The sequence below is a fragment of the Ovis canadensis genome, chromosome 12, assembly GCF_042477335.2.
Source record: "Ovis canadensis isolate MfBH-ARS-UI-01 breed Bighorn chromosome 12, ARS-UI_OviCan_v2, whole genome shotgun sequence".
Classification (NCBI taxonomy): domain Eukaryota; kingdom Metazoa; phylum Chordata; class Mammalia; order Artiodactyla; family Bovidae; genus Ovis; species Ovis canadensis.
In genome coordinates this window covers 82,980,042-83,002,817 of record NC_091256.1, presented here as the reverse complement: position 1 = coordinate 83,002,817, position 22,776 = coordinate 82,980,042, and the positions used below count along the sequence as shown (strand labels likewise).

At 35.4% G+C, this 22,776-nt stretch overlaps 1 protein-coding gene across 3 annotated transcripts in view; it reads left to right on the top strand.

Annotated features, from left to right (window-relative positions):
* The window catches only part of RCOR3 (REST corepressor 3), a 52,701-nt gene that overhangs the window by 25,404 nt on the left and 4,521 nt on the right, over positions 1–22,776 (top strand). For all 3 annotated transcript variants that reach the window (XM_069544972.1, XM_069544973.1, XM_069544971.1), the window contains exons 8-10: positions 3,515–3,733; positions 7,194–7,271; positions 15,472–15,529. In XM_069544972.1, coding sequence (XP_069401073.1) covers positions 3,515–3,733; positions 7,194–7,271; positions 15,472–15,529 — 355 coding nt within the window. The remainder of the gene's footprint in view (positions 1–3,514; positions 3,734–7,193; positions 7,272–15,471; positions 15,530–22,776) is intronic.

Sequence of the window (22,776 nt, the reverse complement as noted above, 5' to 3'; positions counted from 1 at the left end):
ATTTTTAATACTTAAAACACTTAATTTTGCTTGCCTTTCATTCTTGAATCTTAGAACTTTCTTTGAAAATAATTTTTCTTTTTTCCTAAGTGTATCTTTTACAGATTAATTTAATGAGAGTCTATTGATTATTAACACAGTCAGTTTGGGAATGTCCAAAATGCCTGTTTCTTAAACCCTTAGTTTTGCTAGGGTTAGACTCTTAGGTTGACCGATATTATTTGAAGATATTATTCTGCTGCTTTCTGATTTCTATCATTGATTTAGAGAAGTCTGCTGTCAGGCAGTCTGCTATCATTCCTTTTGAGGTAATTTTTTTTTTTTGGAGATAATTTTAAAAAAATTTTTGATTGCTTTACAATATTGTGTTGGTTTCTGCCATACATCAACATGAATCAGCCATAGGTATACATATGTCTCCTCCCCCTTGGACCTCCGTCCCACCTCCCACCCTTCTAGGTTGTCACAGAGCACCTGATTTGAGCTCCTTGCATCATACAGCAAATTTCCTCTGGCTGGCTGTTTTACATATGGTAATTTATATGTTTCCATGCTGCTCTCTCAATTCGTCCCACCCTCTCCTTACCCCACTGTGTCCACAAGTCTGTCCTCTCTGTCTACATCTCCACTGCTGCCCTGCAAATAAGCTGATTGGTACCATCTTTCTAGATTTTATATATATGTGTATATGCTAACTGCTGCTGCTAAGTCACTTCAGTCATGTCCAACTCTGTGCAGCCCCATAGATGGCAGCCCACCAGGTTCCCCCGTCCCTGGGATTCTCCAGGCAAGAACACTGGAGTGGGTTGCCATTTCCTTCTCCAACACATGAAAGTGAAAAGTGAAAGTCAAGTCGCCCAGTTGTGTCCGGCTCTTAGCGACCCCATGGACTGCAGCCTATCAGGCTCCTCCGTCCATGGGATTTTCCAGGCAAGAGTACTGGAGTGGGGTGCCATTGCCTTCTCCATATATATATATATATATATATATACATGTTAATGAACAATATTTGTTTTTCTTTTTCTGACTTACTTCACTGTATAACAGGCTTTAGGTTCATCTGCCTCATTAGGGCTGGCTCAAGTGGTAGTTTTTTTTTTATGGCTGAGTAATATTCCATTGTAGGTATATACCACAGCTTCTTTACCCATTCATCTGTCAGTGGACATCTGGATTGCTTCCTAGCTATTTTCAGTAGTGCTGCAACATCTCTTTTCAGTTATGGTTTTCTTAGGTTGCATGCCGATTAGTGGGATTGTTGGGTCATATGGTAGTTCTGTTCCTGGTTTTTTAAGGAATCTCCATAATGTGATGTCAGTTTACATTCCTACCAACAGTGCAAGAGGGTGCTCTTCTCCACACCTTCCTTTGGAGGTAATTTAACTTTTCTCTTTGTCTGCTTTTATGATCTCTTCTTTGTCTTTAGTGTTCCATAGTTTATTTTGAAGTATATGGCTATGGATTTTTTTTTTTTTGAAACTTGCTTTGGATTCCTTTGTACTTTCTAAATCCTATCTTAAGTTCTGTAAAATTCTCATTTGTTGAATCTTTGAATCTAAAGTCTCCTTCATCCTCTCTATGCTTTCTTTTGAGAATTCTTTTAGAAATGTAATGGACTTTTCACATGTCTCAGTCACTCATGTATTCCATGTCTTTCCATACTTCCATGCTACGTTTTGGGCATTTTTCTCATAGGTGCATTCAGAGTCACTAATTTTCTTTTGAGCTCTGTCTAGTCTGCTGAGTAACCCATCCATTGAATTTCTAATCTGATTTATAATATTTTTTATTTCCAGATGTTCTGTTTGGTTTTTTTGCCTGTCCGCTTGGTCAGTTTTGATGGACTCATTTCTTATAAGAATATTCCATATTTTCAATTCTTTCTTTCTTTGTACATGTATAGCATCTTTATTGTATTCTCTTTATCCAGTAATTATAATAGTTGTGATCTCTGCAGATGTAATTCTGTTGTTTGCCTCCTGCAGTGTTTTACTCAGGAGGCTTGTTTGGCAGTTTGTAGTTGTGAGCTCATTTTCCTTGGAACATGTTTGTTGAAAAATTTCAAGACCTGCATTTACAGTGCGTTCTTCTAAAGACAGCTTGCATTTACTTCTGCTAACTGAAAGCCCTACCAACCTGAGACACTCTAAAGTAAATTTTTGATTTGGGGTTTTTCAGGCCAGTCAGTTCATATAAATTTAGTCTCCAAACCTGTCTGCATATAGGCCTGTGGCTAGGGATTCTCAGGAAAGACTCTTTTTGGTTTCTTTGCTTTGCTTTGAGCCAAGGTTGAAGTGGTCTTGACTTTCTTTAAATCATCCTCCCTTTGCAGAGCAGGGTCATTTTTCCTACTTTGCATGATGTTGGAGCCCCCTCCCCTTCCAGAGTTCTGGCTTTCACTCTTGTGCTCTTCACCTGTTGTCCATTGTTCTTTAGGCAAGTGTCAGCTCCTGCATCCTTGCTTATCTCTCTCCTGCTTTCTCATCATTTCTGGTCTCTGAGGGATTTCTTCACTTCTCTACCAGCTCAGAAATGAATTTTAAAAGATTTTAAAAATACTTGATCTAGCAATTTTAGGAGTGCTATACTGGGAGGATTTTCCCTGAACATCAAATCTGTCATGTGTTGCTTTGAATTGAGTTTTAAAGAACAGAGTGAATTACAGTACTGGGTACTATATAATTATATTATGACTTTTACGCAGAGTTCCTTTTTTAATGAATTATTAAATCTATTCAGTATATTGTCTTCAGCCTAATGGGACACAGTTTCTAATGGATTTGTATCTTAGAAGCACAGAATAGCATTGTATTTTTACATCACAGTTTTTAAGAATATTGCAAATATAATAATGAAATCCTACTTAAAAGTTCGTGGTGATCATTATTAGAGCTTTTTAAACCTCTTCCAAAGTGAAAATTTCAATGTTGCTTTATTCACAGGTAAATAGACTTGGAGTTTAGAAATGTTGTTAGTATTAAAATAATCTTGTGCTCTTTTTAATTTTTAGAGGCATAGTTCTCTTTCAACAACTCTGAAGTGAGAATAAAATGTTATCTCTTTTTTACCAGTTGTCTGAGCTACCAGTTGTCATGATTCCTAATTTGCCCCTTTTTTTACTTTCTTTAAAACTTTGCGCTTAGTAAGTTGTAGCTTACGCACCCCCCTTATTGCTGAGAGAAAATATATCTCATCTTGAAATCATGAAGCAAACTGAAATAATATAAAATCCACCTTATTTTTTCATTTGTTCATAGTCTTCTGGGCATAGAAACCTAACATTTTATTGAGTGGATTAATGAAACATACATTATGTTGTATGCTCATTTCCCCCTAATTGATAGTTGTTGTCTGTGTGTATGTTTGGACTCATATGTAATATAAATGGTTAGAAGTATTTAGTAGGTACACTTAATGTAACAGATACTTCTATTAGTAATCTGTTAGTAATAGACTGTTTTCAACTTATACCTATATATAAACCCAGATGACCTGTTATTATTTTTTCTTCCAGGGTAATACTGACCAGCCTGTCCAAACTAGCAAGATTGGACTGGGGAGGAGAGAATATCAGAGTTTACAACACCGCCATCATTCTCAGCGTTCTAAGTGCCGTCCACCTAAGGGCATGTATTTAACCCAAGAAGATGTGGTAGCTGTTTCCTGTAGCCCCAATGCAGCCAACACCATCCTGAGGCAACTGGACATGGAGTTAATCTCTTTAAAACGTCAGGTATTTTATAAAAATTATTTTTGATGATTCTGTCCATTTTGCTTATTTACTTTATCCCTGTAAACTCAGTTTTTTTACAGATTTTTCTCAACCACTCAGTTACATAAGCTTTATCTTTCTTATTTACCTTGTTTTCAAATTATAAGATGCCACTGAGTATTTTAGATTTGAATCCCAGCATTGCTACTGTTAGCTCTGTGATGCTGGGAAATAATAGAATCTAAGCTTCCATTTTTCATTTATAAAATTGGAGATGATAATCTTACTTCTATTGCAGATTGTTGAGAATTATCTGAGATGACACTCATGGATTGTCATCACTAGCACCAGTCGTAGTAGCAGCAGTCTTATCTAAAAGTTTCTCTAGCATGATCAGGCAGTGGATGAGGGTTTAGAGCCCGTGATCTTAAACTCTAGACCTAGCTACACTGTCTGCTTCCTGCACAACCCTAGGGGAGCTGCTTAACTTCTCTCAACTTCAGTTTCTCTGTCTTAAAATGAGGATAATGATATTTTGGTTGGGAGGAATTAAACAAGGTAATATAGGGTAAATGCTTAAAACATCAGTACCTTGCACATAGTACGTACTGATTATTGGTTGTTATTAGGTCTCCAGTCTTTCTCTGGCTTTTCCTTTATTTATTTATGTATTTCTGTTGTTATTTTAAGACTGGGCTTTCTTGGTATAAATTAACCAACCTTGCCAGTGACTTCTGAGTTTACTTCCTAAGCTGTGGCTTTTCTCCTAAGCTCTATAGCTATATTTCCAACTACCTGTTAGACATCTCATCTAACTCCCAAAAGATTTTTTTTTCTGTTCCTTGTTTGTTGAAACATCTGAATTTAGCTTTTACTCATCCCTTGCCTGTATTACTCTCTCAACACACACAAATTCAAGTGGTAGATTATTTTATCTCTGAAATTTCCTTTAAATCAATCCCCAGCTTTTTAATCTCATCACTACTATCCTTGTTACGGCCCTTATCACCTCTTTTCTGAGTATAACTATCATGTTGATTCTCCTTGCTGTCTACGTCTTCTCAGTCCCTTGTTACACATTTCATCAATGTTATTCTTTTAAAATACTTGTGTAATCAAGATCACTCATCTTAAAATGCTTCATTAATTCCTACTTGCCTTTAGCAGGTTAGTTGAAGAGCTAGACAGAAATTTATAGGAAGGGCATGTTGAATTTAAAATTCATCATGAGTGAGGAAACTACTGAAGAATTTAAAAGAGGTATATAACATGGTCATATTTATATTTTTGAGCTATATCTCTTCTTGTTGTTTTTTTTGTAGTTACTTTAGGGATTACAACATGCATCCTTAGCTTACAGTGTCATCCTTGTTTAGATATCACAGCATGCACCGTTAAAGTTAATATTATTACCACTTCCATATAATGTAAGAACTTTGCAACAGGGTAGTATGGGACCAAGATGGTTTTTCTCTATCCTAAACATTCAGATTTCTCTACCCCTTGACCCTGGTTACTTACCCAAACTGCTTTTATATTTCTGTTTTCTTCTCCAGCAAAGTTCCAGAATAAATGTCAAAATCTACCACATTAGCTTCCTCTGCTTTCTTACCACTTATTTTCAGAGGCTTCCCAATCTAGTTTCTGTCCCACATCCCATCCCACTTCTGCCACTGAATAAGCTGTCTTAAGATTGTTTATGAACAAGTTGCCCAGTCAAGTGCCCTCTTCTTGGTTCTTATCTCTTTTGAAAGCCACCTTCTCCTTCTTAGAATTCCTTTCTTTTGACTTATGATGCTGGATTCTCAAGTATATATAGTATATATTTGATTGAATGCTTTGCCTTTAGTCAAACCATAAATGTGTATAGAAGACTCTCATCTTCAAACCCACAGCACCCCTTCTCTTTAGAGAACTTCAAAAACACTTTGCCTGTGATATTTTTAAAGTGCTCCGAATTTTTTTAAATAATGAATAAAATGTTCTCAGCCACCTGTAAATCATACTGAGTCATCAGTACTACTACTCCACTATTACTTCACTTATAAGCTATTTTTATTGACTTTTAAAAAAAAATTGTTTATTTATTTTTGGCTGTGCTGAGTCTCTGGGCTGCATGAGGGCTTTCTCTGGTTGCTGTGAGCAGGGGTTACTCTTCGTTCTGGCGTGCGGACTTCTTATTGTAGTGGTTTTTCTCCTTGCCAAGCACAGGCTTCAGTAGTTGTGGCTCACAGGCTTAGTTGCTCTATGGCACATGGAATCTTCCTGGACCAGGGATTGAACCTGTGTCCTCTGTGGATTCTTAGCCACTGGACCACCAGAAAAGTCCTTTGTCGATTCTTGTGAAAGAACTTTTTTAAAGCTTTACGTTCCTTTCTTGAATATTCATTTGATGTGTAACATAGTGAAGATTTACATTCTTAGATTTACAAATTCTACCATTTATTATCCCAGACATCTCATAAGCAGTGTCCACACTGATTTCTTCCATGTCCACAAGTAATCTGTTCCCCTTTTTGCTCTCGCTGTCTGGTTGAATAACACCATGTATACTCAGTTACTCCAGCCAGTGACGAAACAGTTATTATCCTTGATTCCTCCTTCTCCCTAATTCTCCACAATCAGCTGTTTACAAAGGTGTCTTAATTTTGTTTCCAAGTTATTTCTTTGTCCCATCTTGTGTACCACCACCACTCCTTCATTTCTGCTGTTTAAATCAAAGTCCAGTTTTGCTCTAGTGCTTGTTTTGAAAGCATGAATCTGTTCCAACATCATTGATATACATGGGCACAATTTGAACATAATGTGACTTTTGCATTTGCTTACATGCGATTTTTGTTAGTGAAGAACTACACCTAGCTGAGTGTATGCCCACAGAGTTCCCATTTGAACTGTGTGGGCATATACTGTGTTATTTGCCATATACACCCACATCTGGTGTTAAAACTTTTCATCTGATTTCAAATAACTCTTTTACCACTTCCCAACAATTCACAAGTTGTAGTTATTTTGGCAGCCACTTATGTAAGCACCCTTTTAAGGTAAAGCATCATCTTTATTGTATCAATTGTGAGTTTCCTTACTGTTGAGAACTGTGCTGTGTGTAATTGATGAAGTTTTTGAGTGTTGTGTCTCAAGCTCTTTTTCCCCATAAGCCCTGTGGTTTTTACTGGGCAGTTTGCATAGTACTGTGGCTTTTGAGAATGCACATGTCAGCTTATAACAGAACTGATTATCCTTACTTCACAGAGTAGTTGTGAGAATTAAATGATTTTTTATGAACTGTGTCAGTTAGTCTGTTAGGTATGTGTATAGTTGATGTGTACGCTACTTGAATGAGTGTGTATTCCACCCTAAGTGCGATAAGTGTTCTATCCCCCTGGGGTAACAGGGTTTTTAATATATATCCTTTTTACTTATTAATACTCAAAAATTCACCTAAGTACATGATCTGATTCATATTTTTGGCTGTTTTTTGAAGGTTCAGAATGCTAAGCAAGTAAACAGTGCACTTAAACAGAAAATGGAAGGTGGAATTGAAGAATTCAAGCCTCCTGAGGTATGTTACTGAAGAGTATATGTGACTAAGTATGGGGCAGCCTTGTTCTTTGAGTTATTCAGTGTTCAACTACTATATTTTGGTTACATGTGCGCTTTGAAGGTGTTATTGTATAGATAATTTATTATGTCTATATTTTGTTATTTAAATAGGCAGTCTCTTAAGACTTGGCTAATGATTTAAGCTACATCATTCCGTTACTGTCTTTAGCGCTTGCAATCAAGCACCCAAAACAGCTATAATAGTAGGCCCAGTGCATGTGAAACTGGAAGGTCGCTGATGAAGAAGTGCATTTTGGGGTCAATAGCAATGTTTGTTCAAAGCTGTTTCCTACCTGTGTAAATTGGTAACAGGAAGAAAAAGATCACAAGGAGCTGATTTTAACAGTTTTAACAAAATTTTACTTTAGTTTTGGATGTTTGTTTACTGGCTCAGGTTTCCAGTTAGGATTTTAGTGTGTGGATTTATATCCTGGAAAATACGAAATCCAAATACGAGATACAGATTGGCCATTTTCTCAGGTCTTACTTGTACTTCTCCTAAAACTTAATATGTTTTTATATTGGTGATGTCTAAGGGTGTACTTAAATGCTTATTGTCCAATCATACCTTTTTACAGAAGCTTCTATTATAAAATCTTTTCTCTTTCTCTTTTTTTTAAAGACTCCTATGTTATGCTTCATATCCTAGCCTTACTTTTCTATGTATGTAATAATCAAATAATCCTGTTTTGTCCTAATGGGATTTTTTTCCCTCCAGATAGCAGATTGACTGAAATATCTACAAATGAATTATGTTTGGGCGGGGTGGGGGGGTAGTGGCAGGCAGAAGAGTAGTACTTCATATGCCATCTTACTCCCTAGAATCTTCTAGAAAGGAAGAATCATTAAGAAGGAAGTTGGTTTTGTTTGTTTTGAATAGTCTCTTTCAAGAAGGTTAGGCAATGGAAAAGAATGAAATATATGTAGACTAATATCTCATTGCAAACCCAGAGGTAAACTGACAGTCTAGTGATATTTAAATAATGGTAGTGTAATACATGGAGAAGGCGATGGCACCCCACTCCAGTACTCTTGCCTGGAAAACCCCATGGACGGAGGAGCCTGGTGGGCTGCATTCCATGGGGTCGCTAAGAGTCGGGCATGACTGGGCGACTTATTACTTTCACTTTTCACTTTCATGCATTGGAGAAGGAAATGGCAACCCACTCCAGTATTATTGCCTGGAGAATCCCAGGGACAGAGGAGCCTAGTGGGCTGCCGTCTATGGAGTCACACAGAGTTGGACACGACTGAAGTGACTTAGCAGTGTAATACAAAGAGTACTGCTTTATGTTAAATTATTACATCAAAAACTTCATTTAAAATTTTGTGTTGAAGTTAATTTAATATTTAATTACACACTGTTGGTGTTCTCTTTTCAACCCCATGAACTGCAGCATGCCAGGCTTCCCTGTCCTTCACTATCTCCCTGAGTTTGCTCAAACTCATGGCCATTGAGTCAGTGATGGCATCCAACCACTACAAAATGCATAAAAGCAAAACACTTAAAATGTTTGTATATTACTATGAGTTTATAATTTAAAAATTAAAGAATATAGCAGATATTGAAAACCTTATTGGAATAGCTTAAAGAACTTTATGCCAATAAGTTTGAAAATTTACACAAAACTTAGAAATTCCTAGGAATATATGGTTTACCAAAATTGTCTTAAAAAGAACAGAAACTGAATAATGTATAACCATTAAATAACTGAAGAAACAGTGAACATTTTTCTCATAGGAAAACAGCAGGCCAAGACAACTTTATAGAAAAAGTCTACCAAATTTTCAAGGAAATAAAATTCTAATCTCAAATTTTTCAGAAAATTGCAGAATAGTCTCATTCATTAACATTATATAAAGTAAGATGTGAAGGTATAATAGCATTTATAACTTTCCTGTATGCTGCCTCTTTTTATGCTCACTTAAGTCCAAAGAACTAGATGAAGTAAATACTATTATTTTGCATGAGGGAGCTGGGCCTCAGAGAGAATAACTGACTTGATCAAGATCACACATCGTAGTAAATAGTGATCCTCTGGCTGTGTTTTAGATCCTAAGAGTCCAGTTGGAGTCCTAGATTAATGTGATGCTGCCTCTTTGGAAGTTTTTATATAATAGTAAAAGTGTATGTTAGATTCCCACATATAAATGTAGTTATTGGTTACAAGTTACCATTTATTACATCTCTTGGCTTATTGTAAAAATAATGATCAAAATGAAACAACCAAAACCTTAATGCACTGCGGTCCATACATTGAAGTTTGTGTAATATACATTGAGGTTGATTTTGAACTCACATGCACTTGAAAAATGTATATATGTTTTATCATGTAGAAAATGCCCAGGGTATATTTGTAGGTATCATATTGTTCCTATTGCTTTATAGGGGAGAACAACCTGAATAGATATATTTCAAAACACTAGATTAACAGTTATAGTAAAAACCTTGAAAAATCATGTACCTTATCCTCTTACCTTTAGGTTAGCTGATACCCAACCTAAAAAAGTTCTCCCTAATACCTAATAAAAGAATTTTATTAACCTTTTAAACAACAAGCTACTGAATGATGTAACTCAGCTGGAACTAAACAGTTACTAAGATGCTTTACTTATTCATTTGGTTGTATCTGTTATTTTCATTTAGGGAAAATTGGTGAAGAAAGTTAATTCACCTACCTAAGTATTTGTCGATCATTTGTTTTTTATAAGATACTGCATTAGGCTCTGTGTAGGGGAGCAGTGGTGACACCTGAAAAAGAGGAAGGATAGATTTTTTGCATTTTTTAAAAAAGAATTTATAGTCTAGATATTAGAAGACAAACATTAAATTTATAGATTTATCAGTGAAGATATTAATAAAACAAGTGGCTATTGTTCAAATAGGGTAATCAGAGAGCATTTCCTAAAGGGGGATGTTTTAGCTGAAGTTCCCTAGAGGGGAAAGTTTCAGCTGAAGGGTGAGTAGGATTTTTGCATAATCCTAAAAGGGCAGATGGAAGGAATGTGAACAGTGGTTTGATGTTGAACAGTGCATTCAAAATATAAATCCAGAGGGGAAAACCAAAAACACTGGATATTCCCTAAGCATGTATTATGAGCTCATTATTGTGCTAATCACTGCTGAGAGTCCAGTGGAAGTATAAAAACTGTTTTCTGAGGAAGCATGTTGTCTACTTGGGAAGGCACACTTGGTTGCAGAGGATGAATGCACAGGATATATGAGAGGTATTAATAAGGTTGAGTTTAACAGGGACTTATTTGTTTTATAAATCAGTGGGCAAGACCACTGTGAAAGCTAGGAAAAGCTTTTTGTGAAAGCTAAGAAGAGAACTTTGCCTTTTAAATTAAGGCAAATGAAAAGATCCTACAGTTTTTCAATTTAGGAATGATGTGATGAGAAATTTGTGTTTTAGGAAAGTTATCCTGGCCATGTTATACAAGATAAATTAGAAACTAGAGCTGCTGAAATGCCAGGTATGTGAGGGATAAAATAGGTGGTAAAGAGGTATTGGGTAGTGTCAGGTATCAGTTGTAGGAATGGAGAGCGAGTGATAAACCTAGAGAACATTTGCAAAGTAGACGTTTATGTATCTCCTTGAAAGTATATGAGGGTGTTGCAAGGAGTGGTGGTACGTTTGATTATGCTTTGATTTGGGTGGAGTTTAGGTAAGGGGCAAGGAGATCTGTGAATCCAGAAGGAAGAATCTGAGAAAGGAGTGCTTTTTGAAGCTAGAAGTTTCCAAATCTGTGGATATTTTCATGCATAGGTGTGTGACATCCTTTCTTTGTGGGTGTTGGGTTGACTTTTCAACACTGGGTAGCCTGGTAACCTTTTTTAGCTCTTCCAAGTCAGAGGTAGTATGAAACTACTACTGACAAAAATGGGAAAGACGTGAAGAAATTTAGCCAGGGGAAGGATGCAGTAAAGATGCTGAACTCGCTGAGGGTGCCATAGATTCTTCCAGACGGCTCTTTGGGGTCTTCTGCATTATTGTTGCTATTATATACTGGGCTGTTTTACATTGCTGTTCTATTATTTTTAAGAAAAAGAATGTGTTCAGCGGTACCTCATAGCTAGCTGTAACTACCACAGAATTTTAGATTCCTGGATATAGTCTAGTTGTCCTTTCCTTAAGTTAAACACATCTCTACCAAACTTTCTTAGCTCTAAAATATAAAAATCAGTAACTGAAAGGAATTCTGAATGTTTTTAAAATGTTGACCCTCTTATTCCTACAGCCTTTCCTTTCTTCCACTGTTTCCATTTTGTAGCACATAGACTGTTTAATTCCATACAGTTTCAAGTCATCCTCTGCATTTTTCCACTGAAGTGTCTTCTTACACGTTAACATTGGTCTTAATGACCAAATTCCACAGCTCTAACTCATTTCCCTTGCCTATTTCTGAGCCTTTCACATAATGATGACCTCTTCTTACTTTAACTTTTATAACTATTATTTTCCCTTCTCAGCTATAATTTTTCACTCTATGTAAATAAAGACATTCTCCAAGTTTTTATCCTCAGGATGTGTTTCTCTTCTGTTTTGGAAATCTGATACAACCTTATCACTTTGCTGTATTAAAGTCATATCATATATACATTTAAATGACATAAATTCAACCAAATAAAAAAGAGAGAGTATGTTTAGTCACAGCAAGTGCAACAGTGCTGGCAATTCTGCCTGAACTCCATTTATTGCGTGTATGACCCAGAGTGAATAGTTACAAGCTGGAAACTGTGAATCCAGCATTCCTTTAGTCAGTTTTAGCTTTCACATCCTCCTGAGCATTTCCTTGAACTGAACGATGTTCTCATATTTACATAGGTATTTATGTTTTTCATTTACTACTGTTCTAAATTCGAGCCAAAGGCTTCATCTGGGGTATAACTGAGAAACTAGTGGCCCTTTCCAGTACTGAAGAGATAACTGCCAGCATGGACTTTCTGCGAGACTATCTCCATGGCTACCTTTGTAAGAACATTTCAAGGGTAATTTTGGAAGGAAAAAAACTTTTAAAAATTCAGGTCTGATTTTAGAACCTTTCATCTGAGTAAGCTGATTCCATTGTTTTCCCTCATAAGCATTTTCTAGACACCTTAAAAAAAATGTATTTGAATAGACGAATCTTTCAACCTCCTGCCTAATACCTTATTTTCAGTGTATCCCAAGTTAAATTCCTCCTCTTAGCCTTGCCTTCCTACATCTCCCAAATCCTAAGTCCTTAAAAGCATCACCCTTCTCCCAGCTTTGTAGGCTTAAAAGTCTTATTCTGCTCATAATCCTACCCCTCTCTCTGCTCCCTGCTTTCCCCAGATTGCTCATTATATCTAGTATGAATTCATCAGCCCTGGTGTTCTCAGCCCTCGCAGAACTGGACCTCACCATATTTTGGTTTAGTTAAGTATCACCAACCTTCCAGGCTTATTTGTCACTGCTTCCTAACAAAAATCCTCTTGTTCCTGAACATGGTATGCCTTCTCCTCATTTTTACCTTTTAGGAACTTATGTTCTTAAATCCATCTCTGACTGCAGTCCCTTCCCCTTTCCTTTTTCCCCAGTGTAATCATTTTGACTTTTCCCTCTCATCTTTGAATCCCCAGTATACGGTTTTCAATAATAGTTACTTGTGTTTATCCCATCTCTCGATTTGCTTGAAAGCCAAAAATAAGTCTTCATAGGGCATGTTATTTCTTTTTTACTTTTTGTTCCCTTTTCATTAATGATACCTTTTCCTCCATTTTCTGCCTTTCAGGTTGAACGAACATTGATTGATCAGCTTTAATTTATGTTTGCTCAGGCACTATGCTTGATGTTTTTGTCACTGTTTGTTGTTGTCGTTTAGTCACTAAGTCATGTCCAAGTCTTTGCGACCCCATAGACTGCAGCCTGCCAGTCTCCTCTGTCCATGGGATTTCCTAGGCAAGAATATAGGACGGGTTGCCATTTCCTTCTCCAGGGGATCTTCCTGACCCAGGAATTGAACCTGCATTTCCTGCATTGGTGGGTGGATTCTTTACTAGAGCCACCAGGTTACATATGTCCTTGTATATATTCCACATATATGCTAACTTTAATCCTAAGAACCACGTGCAATGTAGTATCACAAGAGATGTTCAGTATCCAAATGCTCATTAACCTAAGGGATAGATGGAGAAGCAAAGGTTGCCAAACAAGAAACTATTCACTAGTGAATTCAGCACTTATAAAGTTAGGCTCTCCTCACTAATTCTGCTGATTAACCCTAGCTGTTACCCTTCCCATCCATGACAGCAACATCTTCCTCTGTTATTCTCTCGCTAATACAGTGCAAATACAAAATGAAATTGTAAGCCTTGCAAAAGATGTGAAACTTCATGAAGTCTCTGAAGGTACAGAATGGCTTTAGTCACTTGCAAAATTGTTGACAGAGGGGTATGTAACAGAATTAATGATGGAAAAAAAAGGATAGTGCCTCGGGCATTTAAAAGAAGAATAATTTGAGGAACAATAAAGAGAAGAGAAATTTGAGAAAATCATTGACATTTTCAAAACAAAAATGACCTATATTCTGCACTCATGTTGTAAATTTCAAAGCTAGAGAGTGTTATACCACTGTATAATCACAAAAGGTATGCCAAGAAATAAAATTAAAGCTTGTAAGCAAAATCAGTAACTATCTTTTAATGAACTAATTTTCCTAAGTTTTAGTTTCATATTTCAGATTAAGTTACATTCAGCCTTTTATTTTTTTAACCATTTACCGTAAAATATCTGGACCTATTTTAAATAGGTTCCAATACCAGTTATCCTTGGGTACTACCTTTCACGGCCAAGGTAGCATCACATTGCCTGGGTATTAACTCAGATATTACCTCCTACTCCATTCTTACTGTTCCTCTTGGGAGACCATATGTTGAAAATTGCTGGTTTTCCCTGTCTTCTCTCTTTTTCTTTGCACTCTTTTAGCCTTGGTTCACCCTTACGACTCCTGTATGTCCTGTTTCCCCTCTTTCTCTTTGCCTGTTTCCTGTTATTCCTTTGCCTCCTCACAAGTATCCTAACCTGGAGGCTTGTCCACGTTGCCTGGCCTGCCTTGCTCTCCTTTTTAAAATCTTATCATTTGGAACTCAGTGCTTAGTATTTTTTATTTTTTCCTCCTTTACTCAAGGTCTTTTTTTTTTTTTAACTTTTTTCTTTCTTCTTTCATAACTTTTTTTGAATTTATGTTTCATTCTTTCTTCCAAATGGTTGCTTATATGTCTTCGCTCGTGGTGAGAAAGTTGATATTACCCAGAATCTCTGTGTACTGTGGAGATTCTTATTGCTAAGACTACAACTGAGATAAGACTTCCACACCCCTTCTTAGAGGAGACCCTACTTTCTGTTTTGCCCAGCATGTGTGTGTATTACATTGGCCATTTTATCTGGGCAGTTTCTACTATAAACCTCTGTAGGCTGGAATGCTTATTTCTGTCTGTCCATCTACTGCCAAAGGTTCTTGATTACTAAGAAGTGGATGTATACTAGTGAAATTTGGTTAGATGTTTAATACTGTAATACTGCCATAGTCAAAATCTTAAACTGAGAAATTTTTTAAACAAAAATACTGGGATGAATGTAGGAAGTGTTGGGGGAAAATCTATTCTTATACTCGGTCACACTCTGCTTTATAAATTTAAAGAAATATTAATTTAGGGCACAGGCCTTATCTACAGTTATACATTAATTTATACAACACTATTTTTGATGGAGTAAGAATAGGTTTAGTCTAAATATGAAGAAAAGAAATTTGAGAGTCACTCTTCTATAAAGAAAACAAAGTCTCTTAAATGTTAAAACTAGGCTAAAATTAACATATGCAGTGTATGATAGGAACATTGTAGTTGGAAAATGAGTGATTAATAGATTTTCTCAGTTTTGATATCTCTGACTAGGGTGTAAGTGTGAATGTTTTTCTTTCTCCCAAATTGGTACATTTCCCTTTCATTATTTTTTTGTGTTGGTAAAAGGTAATTCAAAATATACTTTTTAAGTCTTATAAAAATGAAATCCTCATAAATCAGAGTTTTAGTAATCTCTTATCTATGATTTGGTGAAAAGTTTTTAAAAAATAAGCACTTTGGAAAAATGTCTGTCTTCATATCCTCATTAGGAAACTTCTCTTTAATTTTGTAGTCAAATCAGAAAATTAATGCCCGTTGGACCACAGAGGAGCAGCTTCTAGCAGTGCAAGGTATATTAAAGATAAGCAGTTATTGTTGTTAATAATTATTTAATTTGTCATGAAAGGTGACTACCATAGTTCTCCCCTTCCTTTAGAAGTGGATCAAGAAAGGGGTCTTGTGTTTACCATCCAGTGTTGGTGATCATGAACTCTGATTTATACTTGTGGATGTGATATACTGAGCCTGTGTGCATTTTGGGTCCGCATGTGATGCCTTCCCAGCACTAAATGAATGATGGTGATGACAGGCTTGAACAAGTCAGATGGTCTCTGGGTGCCTCTGCTTCAGTATTCCTGCAGTTGGGTTCATTCTTACTGTATCAGTCAATAACCCTTTATCACAAACATAAACTACTGTGTTTCTGGTTTCCCTGATTACTCTGTAGTTGATAATTGTCAGGTACTGAAAATATTCATGATATGCTTAACTTTCAGTGTACCATAACTTACGTAAGAGATATGCCACTGAATGCTATAAAACCTGACTTTAAATATATCTATTTATACAAAAGAGAGACTTAATATATAGATATATATACATGTGCAGTTTTAAATGCAATTATTTGTAAGAATGCTTGGTTGAATTGTATGGCAGAAAACTTTTTGTACTATGAATACCCATGGGCAAATTGGAAGCACTATAAACTTGGATTTTCTTGTGTTTGAATTACTTAAGGGCAAATTGTATGTTGCAATTCAGTATTGTAGATTTGTTTTCCTTTTAAGATAAACTGTCTTTAGGACTGATAGTGTGGTTTAAGTTTGGTCTACAATTTGTTTCTTCTTGGCTGAGTCCTCTGTGTTGAGTATCCATGGCTTATAAATCTAGGTTAACTACTATAAGAGAGTAGGGCCCCAGTGAAACATACATCTTTAAAAACAGTTCCGAGTATTCAAACATAGAAAACATTTAACTCAAAAAATGTGCAAGTATCATTCGGATATGAGAATAATATAGTTAAAGATTGGTTAAGACTTTGCAGTTTGAATTAAAGTAAGGATTCGCACCCAGTGTGACTTGAAAATGTACAGCAGGGTGCCAGTAGGGCAATGTCAGCCTTCCCTTTGGCCTGTGCAGCACAGCACAGTCATTTCATAAATAGAAATGCCGGATCCTGTGCAGGCAGAGCTGGACATGCATGTAGCCCATCTGTAATTGTAGAACTACATTTCTGAATGAGTCAGAACAAAAGTTGAATTAGTTTACAGTGTTCAATAATAGCTCTTTGTAATGGACAATTTAAAGTGTTTATTAAAAATTATTTTTGACAACTGTCTCATATTTTTTTAGAATTATGACTTACAGTTCTAACATAGTTTTTTGGGTAGGTGTTCCTTTGATTTATGTTAAAGCCTGTTTCCATTCATGGTGGTAGCCTATAGAATTTAACCCCATTTTCCAGTATTTATTTTCTTAAAGGTTAGTATACTAATCCTGTACTCTCATATAAGAAATGATCACAGTGAAAGCATTTTCTGAGGAGAATTGCCTAGGAAGTCTGGATTAATCTTTCTCTGTAGATACAGAGAAAAGATTTGATACTATTCTACAGTACTACTTTAAGTGGTAGGATCCATCAAATCTTATGACTGGGTTGGATACTGGATATTATGAAAAGCTGCATTCAAGAGAAAGACAATAGCAAGATTTACTTAAGAGAGTTGAGCTATATATGCAGACATTATTTCAGCTTATAAACATTAAAAGAATGGAGTGTTTCTAGAAATAATCAAACATATCCTCTCTCCTGAGGATATTCAGTGTTATTATATTGTTATGTTCATTTAAAAAGTAATCCTTGAATAAATTATATTAATGCAGCAATTTGTATGGAAAGATTCATGTTCTTAAGATTTTGAAAGCACTGTCAGTATGTTTATGTCTGTTTTTTATTTATTTAACTGTGAAATTTTTACTTTGAGTTTAGGTTTTTTGGTTTTGTCTTGTGTTTTTTGTTTGGTCTTGTTTTTGTTATATAAACTAAAGCAACTTAAAGGTATTTGTGTCTGACATAGTTACTTTAGGGAGAGTTAAAAAGTGTCATTTTTGCCTCATGTGCCCATATATTTATATAATGCTCAAAAGTGTGTCTTATAATTGTATAGTAATATCCCCTGTACCTGAGCTGGGTGTGGGTAAAGTACATAACTGCAGCTCTTATTTTAACATCTGTAATCCAGAAGTACTTGTCTTAGCAGGCAAATGTTTTTAGGTTTTTTTTCTTCTTTTTAATCTTCATTTTATGATAAACCTTTATATGATATTATTCCTTTGGCCACTTCAGTGATTTGATATTAACATGTTTTAATTTATATAGAACTTTAATTCAAGACATTTTACATACAGACTCTGATTCAACTTTGATTTGTTAATTGCTTTATTTTATCTTGCTCATACTTGACTATTGCAGTGACCTAGAGAGAGAAATGTTGACTCTTTTGTCACTAGTGAGCTCCACTATTAAATAAACTTTGTGCTGTAATTCTTAAAATCAAAGAAGTGTATTAAGTTCATTTCCTAGAGCTTAAATACATATTTCCCATTTTACTTCCCATCTGCTCATGTTGTTGTTAACTAAGTACTAACCATTTAAATAGTAAATAAATGTTTTTTTAAACAGTAAAATTTAAATAAATAAATAAGCTGTTTTCTCTTCTTTCTCCCTTACTTGGAAGGGGAAAAGTCATGCTTAGACCAGACAGGAGTGTCTGCCTTTACTTGTGTAATCTGTCACTTTAGTATGTTAATTTTAGTGCTAGCTATGTTATGACTTCAGTAACATTCTTCAGGAATCCCAAATGGGATATTATAAATGCTGCTTTAATTTAATCCTCTTAAAATACTTATCAAGAATCGTACTTCTACAATTTATGTAATCTGTTTCAGTTTTGAGTATCTAAATTTTCTATTATAACAAATTAGTTAACAGTAAGACCAATTACAGTCTTCACATATTTAATAGGGAAATATCCCTGTTTGTAGCTTGTGCCATATTTTTCCTAATCTGTGGTGCTTTTAGAAATTATCCTAAGATGAATCTTGATATTCATATAATAAACATTCCTTATTAAGCAAGAATTAAGAAAGGAATTTGATTCTGGTTGTATTTTTTTTTCATGTAAAATAAAACATTTATTAGCTGTTTTCAAAAAATAGCAATGATAGTCCAAAACATCTACTCTTTAAAATATATATGAGCAGAAGCATAGTATACAATATTTGACATGTTTATTTTAAGTTTCCTCTTAAATATATTCATTTCATAGTCATTAGTGGTTTAAAAAAAATGCTCCCAAACTAAAATATTGTGCTATATTAGGATAAATAGCATAACATTTTTTTCCTCTAATTTTATCAAGAAGTCAAATTTAATTTTTAGTGTCTTTTTTTTCTCGTATTTCCTGCTTTCTCATATGAAACAGGAAATGGCAGAACTATGTTCAAATGAGTTATGCCTACAGTTAAATGTTACCTTCTCTCCCTGTAGTTTACACATTCATTCCTTTTTAGGAGAAATGATGTTGCAAGTTTAGAAATTGTCTTCATTCTAATTTTATCTCCTACTTAAAAAAAAAAAAAAAAAAGCTAGAATGGTCCCTAAAGTGCTAAGGGGGTGGGGGAGATTCAGCCTTTGATTAAGACCTAAGGGTTGTAACGATCCTTACATGATGCTTAGCACTTGAATGATCAACAGGAGGTGGAAATGGATTCATATTTCTCCTCTAAAAGGTACCTGTTTGGACTAGAGTTTCTTCTGTTATAGATGATATCACAAGAATGGAGGCTCAGAATATGCACTTGCTTCAGATAGTTAACGATTCCCAGTTCCCAGCATTTTGGGATGGAGTTTACACTTGTAGCGAGGAAGGTGGGAGGATTCAGAAGAGGAGGATGCGTGATTTTGACTCGTAGCCGTTGCCCGGATGCACCAGTCATTGTCCCACTGCTGTTGATACGTTTTTTACCTTTTTTAATAGGAATTCTTGACGAGATTTACAGGTGAAAAGAAATGCATGTTCTTGAATGGTTTGAGTTTAAAATTAATCTCTTACTGATAAAGACCTCACATCCCTGGAGTTTCTAAATGTAACTGTTATTTCAAAAAATAGAGTTTTGAAAAATTAATATTTCCTAATTATACTAAGTACATGCTCACTTTAAGAAGCAGAGAAAAATATCCGCCAAATTTTCATTACCTAGATCTAAAAATAGCTTGTCACTGTAATATTGGCGCTTTTTTTTTGTAGTCCTAAAGATTTTAAAAATAACTTTTTAAACACACTGAAAGCAGATTTATGATATCCTTTCTATCTAAGGAAAAGAAGTCTAAATACCACGTCCAGATTTGGGAAACAGCATATTTCAAATGCTCCTAAAGTTACTTGTCTTGCTAGTCAAAGCTCTAAATATATACTTTTTTTTTTCTTGGTTGGATAATATAGAAGAACATTAGTTGGAAAATGAAATGTCATGATAACACAGTATCCTAATGAGTTATATTTATATGGTAATTCCCAAACAAAACTAAAAGTTTGTATTATAAAGATTATACAGTATCATCTGGCAGTGTAGAAGCCACGTTGTTTCACTGTAACTTTCAGAAATGTGGCTGAAAGCAATTTTCTCCTCTCCTTGGGAAATACTTAATTTCCCTCTTCCAGGGTTCTCTCAAGTTTTTTCCCCACTAAATTTTGAAAACTGACCTCTTGCCCTAAAAAGTGAAAGTGAAAGTTGCTCAGTCGTGTCTGAGTCTTTGCCACCCCATGGACTATACAGTCTTTTCTCCAGGCTAGAATACTGGAGTGGGTAGCCGTTTCCTTCTCCAGGGGATCTTCCCAATCCAGGGATCAAACCCACTTCTCCCACATTGCAGGGGGATTCTTTACCAGCTGAACCACCTGGGAAGCCCAAAGGTCACAAGTTTAGTTTTAAAAAATGGTTCAGATAGACCTAAGCCTTTTACATCTTAAGGAGGAGAGAGAAATTTAATCTTTTTCCTTTTGTTTAGAGATTTGAAAAGTATTCTGTATTTACTTGTTAATTCATAATGAGTGCTTAGATGATATTGACTTATTTACTTTTTGATACCTTTAGTGAATTGTCACTTAAAAGTGATAGAGACAGTACTTCCCATAAGGAAATCAAGTTACTAATTAGGAATAGATGTACTGTCATACTGTCACAGTTTTACTTTCTTTATTCATCCTGTGATGTGGGATATAATTCAGATCATAAAAATGTGTTTATTGAAAAAATCTATAAGTTGATCCATCGTTAACATACAGATTAGGGTTTTCAGGTCGTTAACGTTAGCATTCACATTTTGTGTGTTTCTTTTGCTTAGAATTTTTATCAAGTTGAACATTTTTTAAAGCATAGCAAAATTCTCATACCTATTTAATGATGAAATTGAAGAAATTTAAAGTTTTGTAGTAAGAACTTCCCAAGTTGTTTTAGCACTAATTCATATATATACATATATATATATGGGGGATCTTGTTTTTAATAAACTAAAAAAAGAATGGACCACCCTCCTCCCAGGTCCAAGTTGTAACTAAAGCAGCTCTGAGATCATAGATTGTTAAAGTAGTTGCTCAGCACTGCTACCTTGCTAGGTTGACTTCCGGAAGCCTAGTTGGGGATTCATCTGAAGGTGGAGTCAGTCCATTAAGTCTTCAGTTGGTTTTTCACTAGAGCTTGACTCGTTAATCAGCCACAGTACAGACAGAGGTGAGAATTCCACCTTCTCACCAAAATATGCTGTTGGTGACATCACTGGGAATGTAAAAATGATAAAGAAGTCAGCTAGGTGTGACTCTTGTAGCTTGGGAAAGAATAATAGAATAAAGCTCCATGGAGAAAAAAAATCAGTCATATTTCCTGAGTACTTCCTCTGTACTCAGCATTGTAGTAATGCTGATGGTGATTTGTATTCCATAGGAAAGTACTTTCCAACCTTGTTCACATCATGGCATACAGAGAAAAAACTGAGACAGACAGATGAGGCTGCTGTCTGTCCAGAGGAGTCTGCCAAGGAGCTCTAGCTCTTCCACATACGGCCCAGGCATCCTGCAGATTAAGGGCACTAATATCCAGGCCCACTTACTCTCAGGACGTGATTGATAATCCTTAGCCAGACTGCAGACGTCTGCACTATGGTCTGAACCTTAAGACTTCGCAAAGTAGTTGATATGGAACAAGCATACACGAGTTAATAATAAACTTACCTAGGTGACTCAGAACCTAGGTGAGTTGAGGAAAATCCAGATTGTCTGAGTAAATTTCCTATAGGAAGTAGTTTTTGGTTTGGGACATGTAATTCTGGAAATGCAACAATATTAGTGACAAGGTGAAGTCCATTGAGCAAGGGAAAATAAAGTGGAAGATCCAACAAAAAAAAATAGGGTCAGAAGAGGGGACAGTTAGATAATGGAGCTTGACATGGGGGCAACTAAGTGGTATATTTTAGAGTATATTTTGCTGAACAAATGAGTGTTTGGAGGGTTGTAATATTGGCAGACTTAGAGTCATAGTTACTCTTAATGTGACTTCTTGTTAAGAATATAGAAGATCTAATCCTAGATTTATTTAAGTTTTCATTTCTAAATTTATGTGTTTAGTAGCTTTGGTCGTTTCTAGAATGTAAATTAAATCTGTTATGAAAATTAGTACACTGGTAGAACACTGTGTGTGATTTCCAATTAGTATTTGCTTCTCAGTGCAGCTGTCTCAAGTTGAGTTGCTGTTTTCTAGAGTACAAGTAGTAGAGAAGTACTTGAATATGTAGCTTTTGTATATGTATACTTTTAATATGAAATGACCTTGGGTTCTTATTGTCAGATAAACCCTCACTGGAGCCTAGTCACCATTAGAATTTATACTCAGTTATGAAGTTCTAACTGGAAATCAGCTCATGGATTTAAGAGAATATAAATTCATTTATGTTTGAAATGAATATAAAATAAAATATTATAAAGTTTAAGTATCATTATTACTCTGTTGTCATGCATGTGTCTTTCTCTTTGAGAACGGAGCAAATGAGCATAGTTTACAAATCCCGAACTCTGGATGAACAATGGGATAATAGTTTAATATGTCTGGCCTCCTACCCAGAATGTTCTAAGAGGAAGAAACTCCCTGTAGAGTCAAGCCTAGCAAATTGAATGCAGCAAGAGATACTTACTCCCAAGTTTTCAATATAAAATAAGTGCAGAATTTAAAAACATGAATTGTATTCATGCTGGTTCTTTAAGAT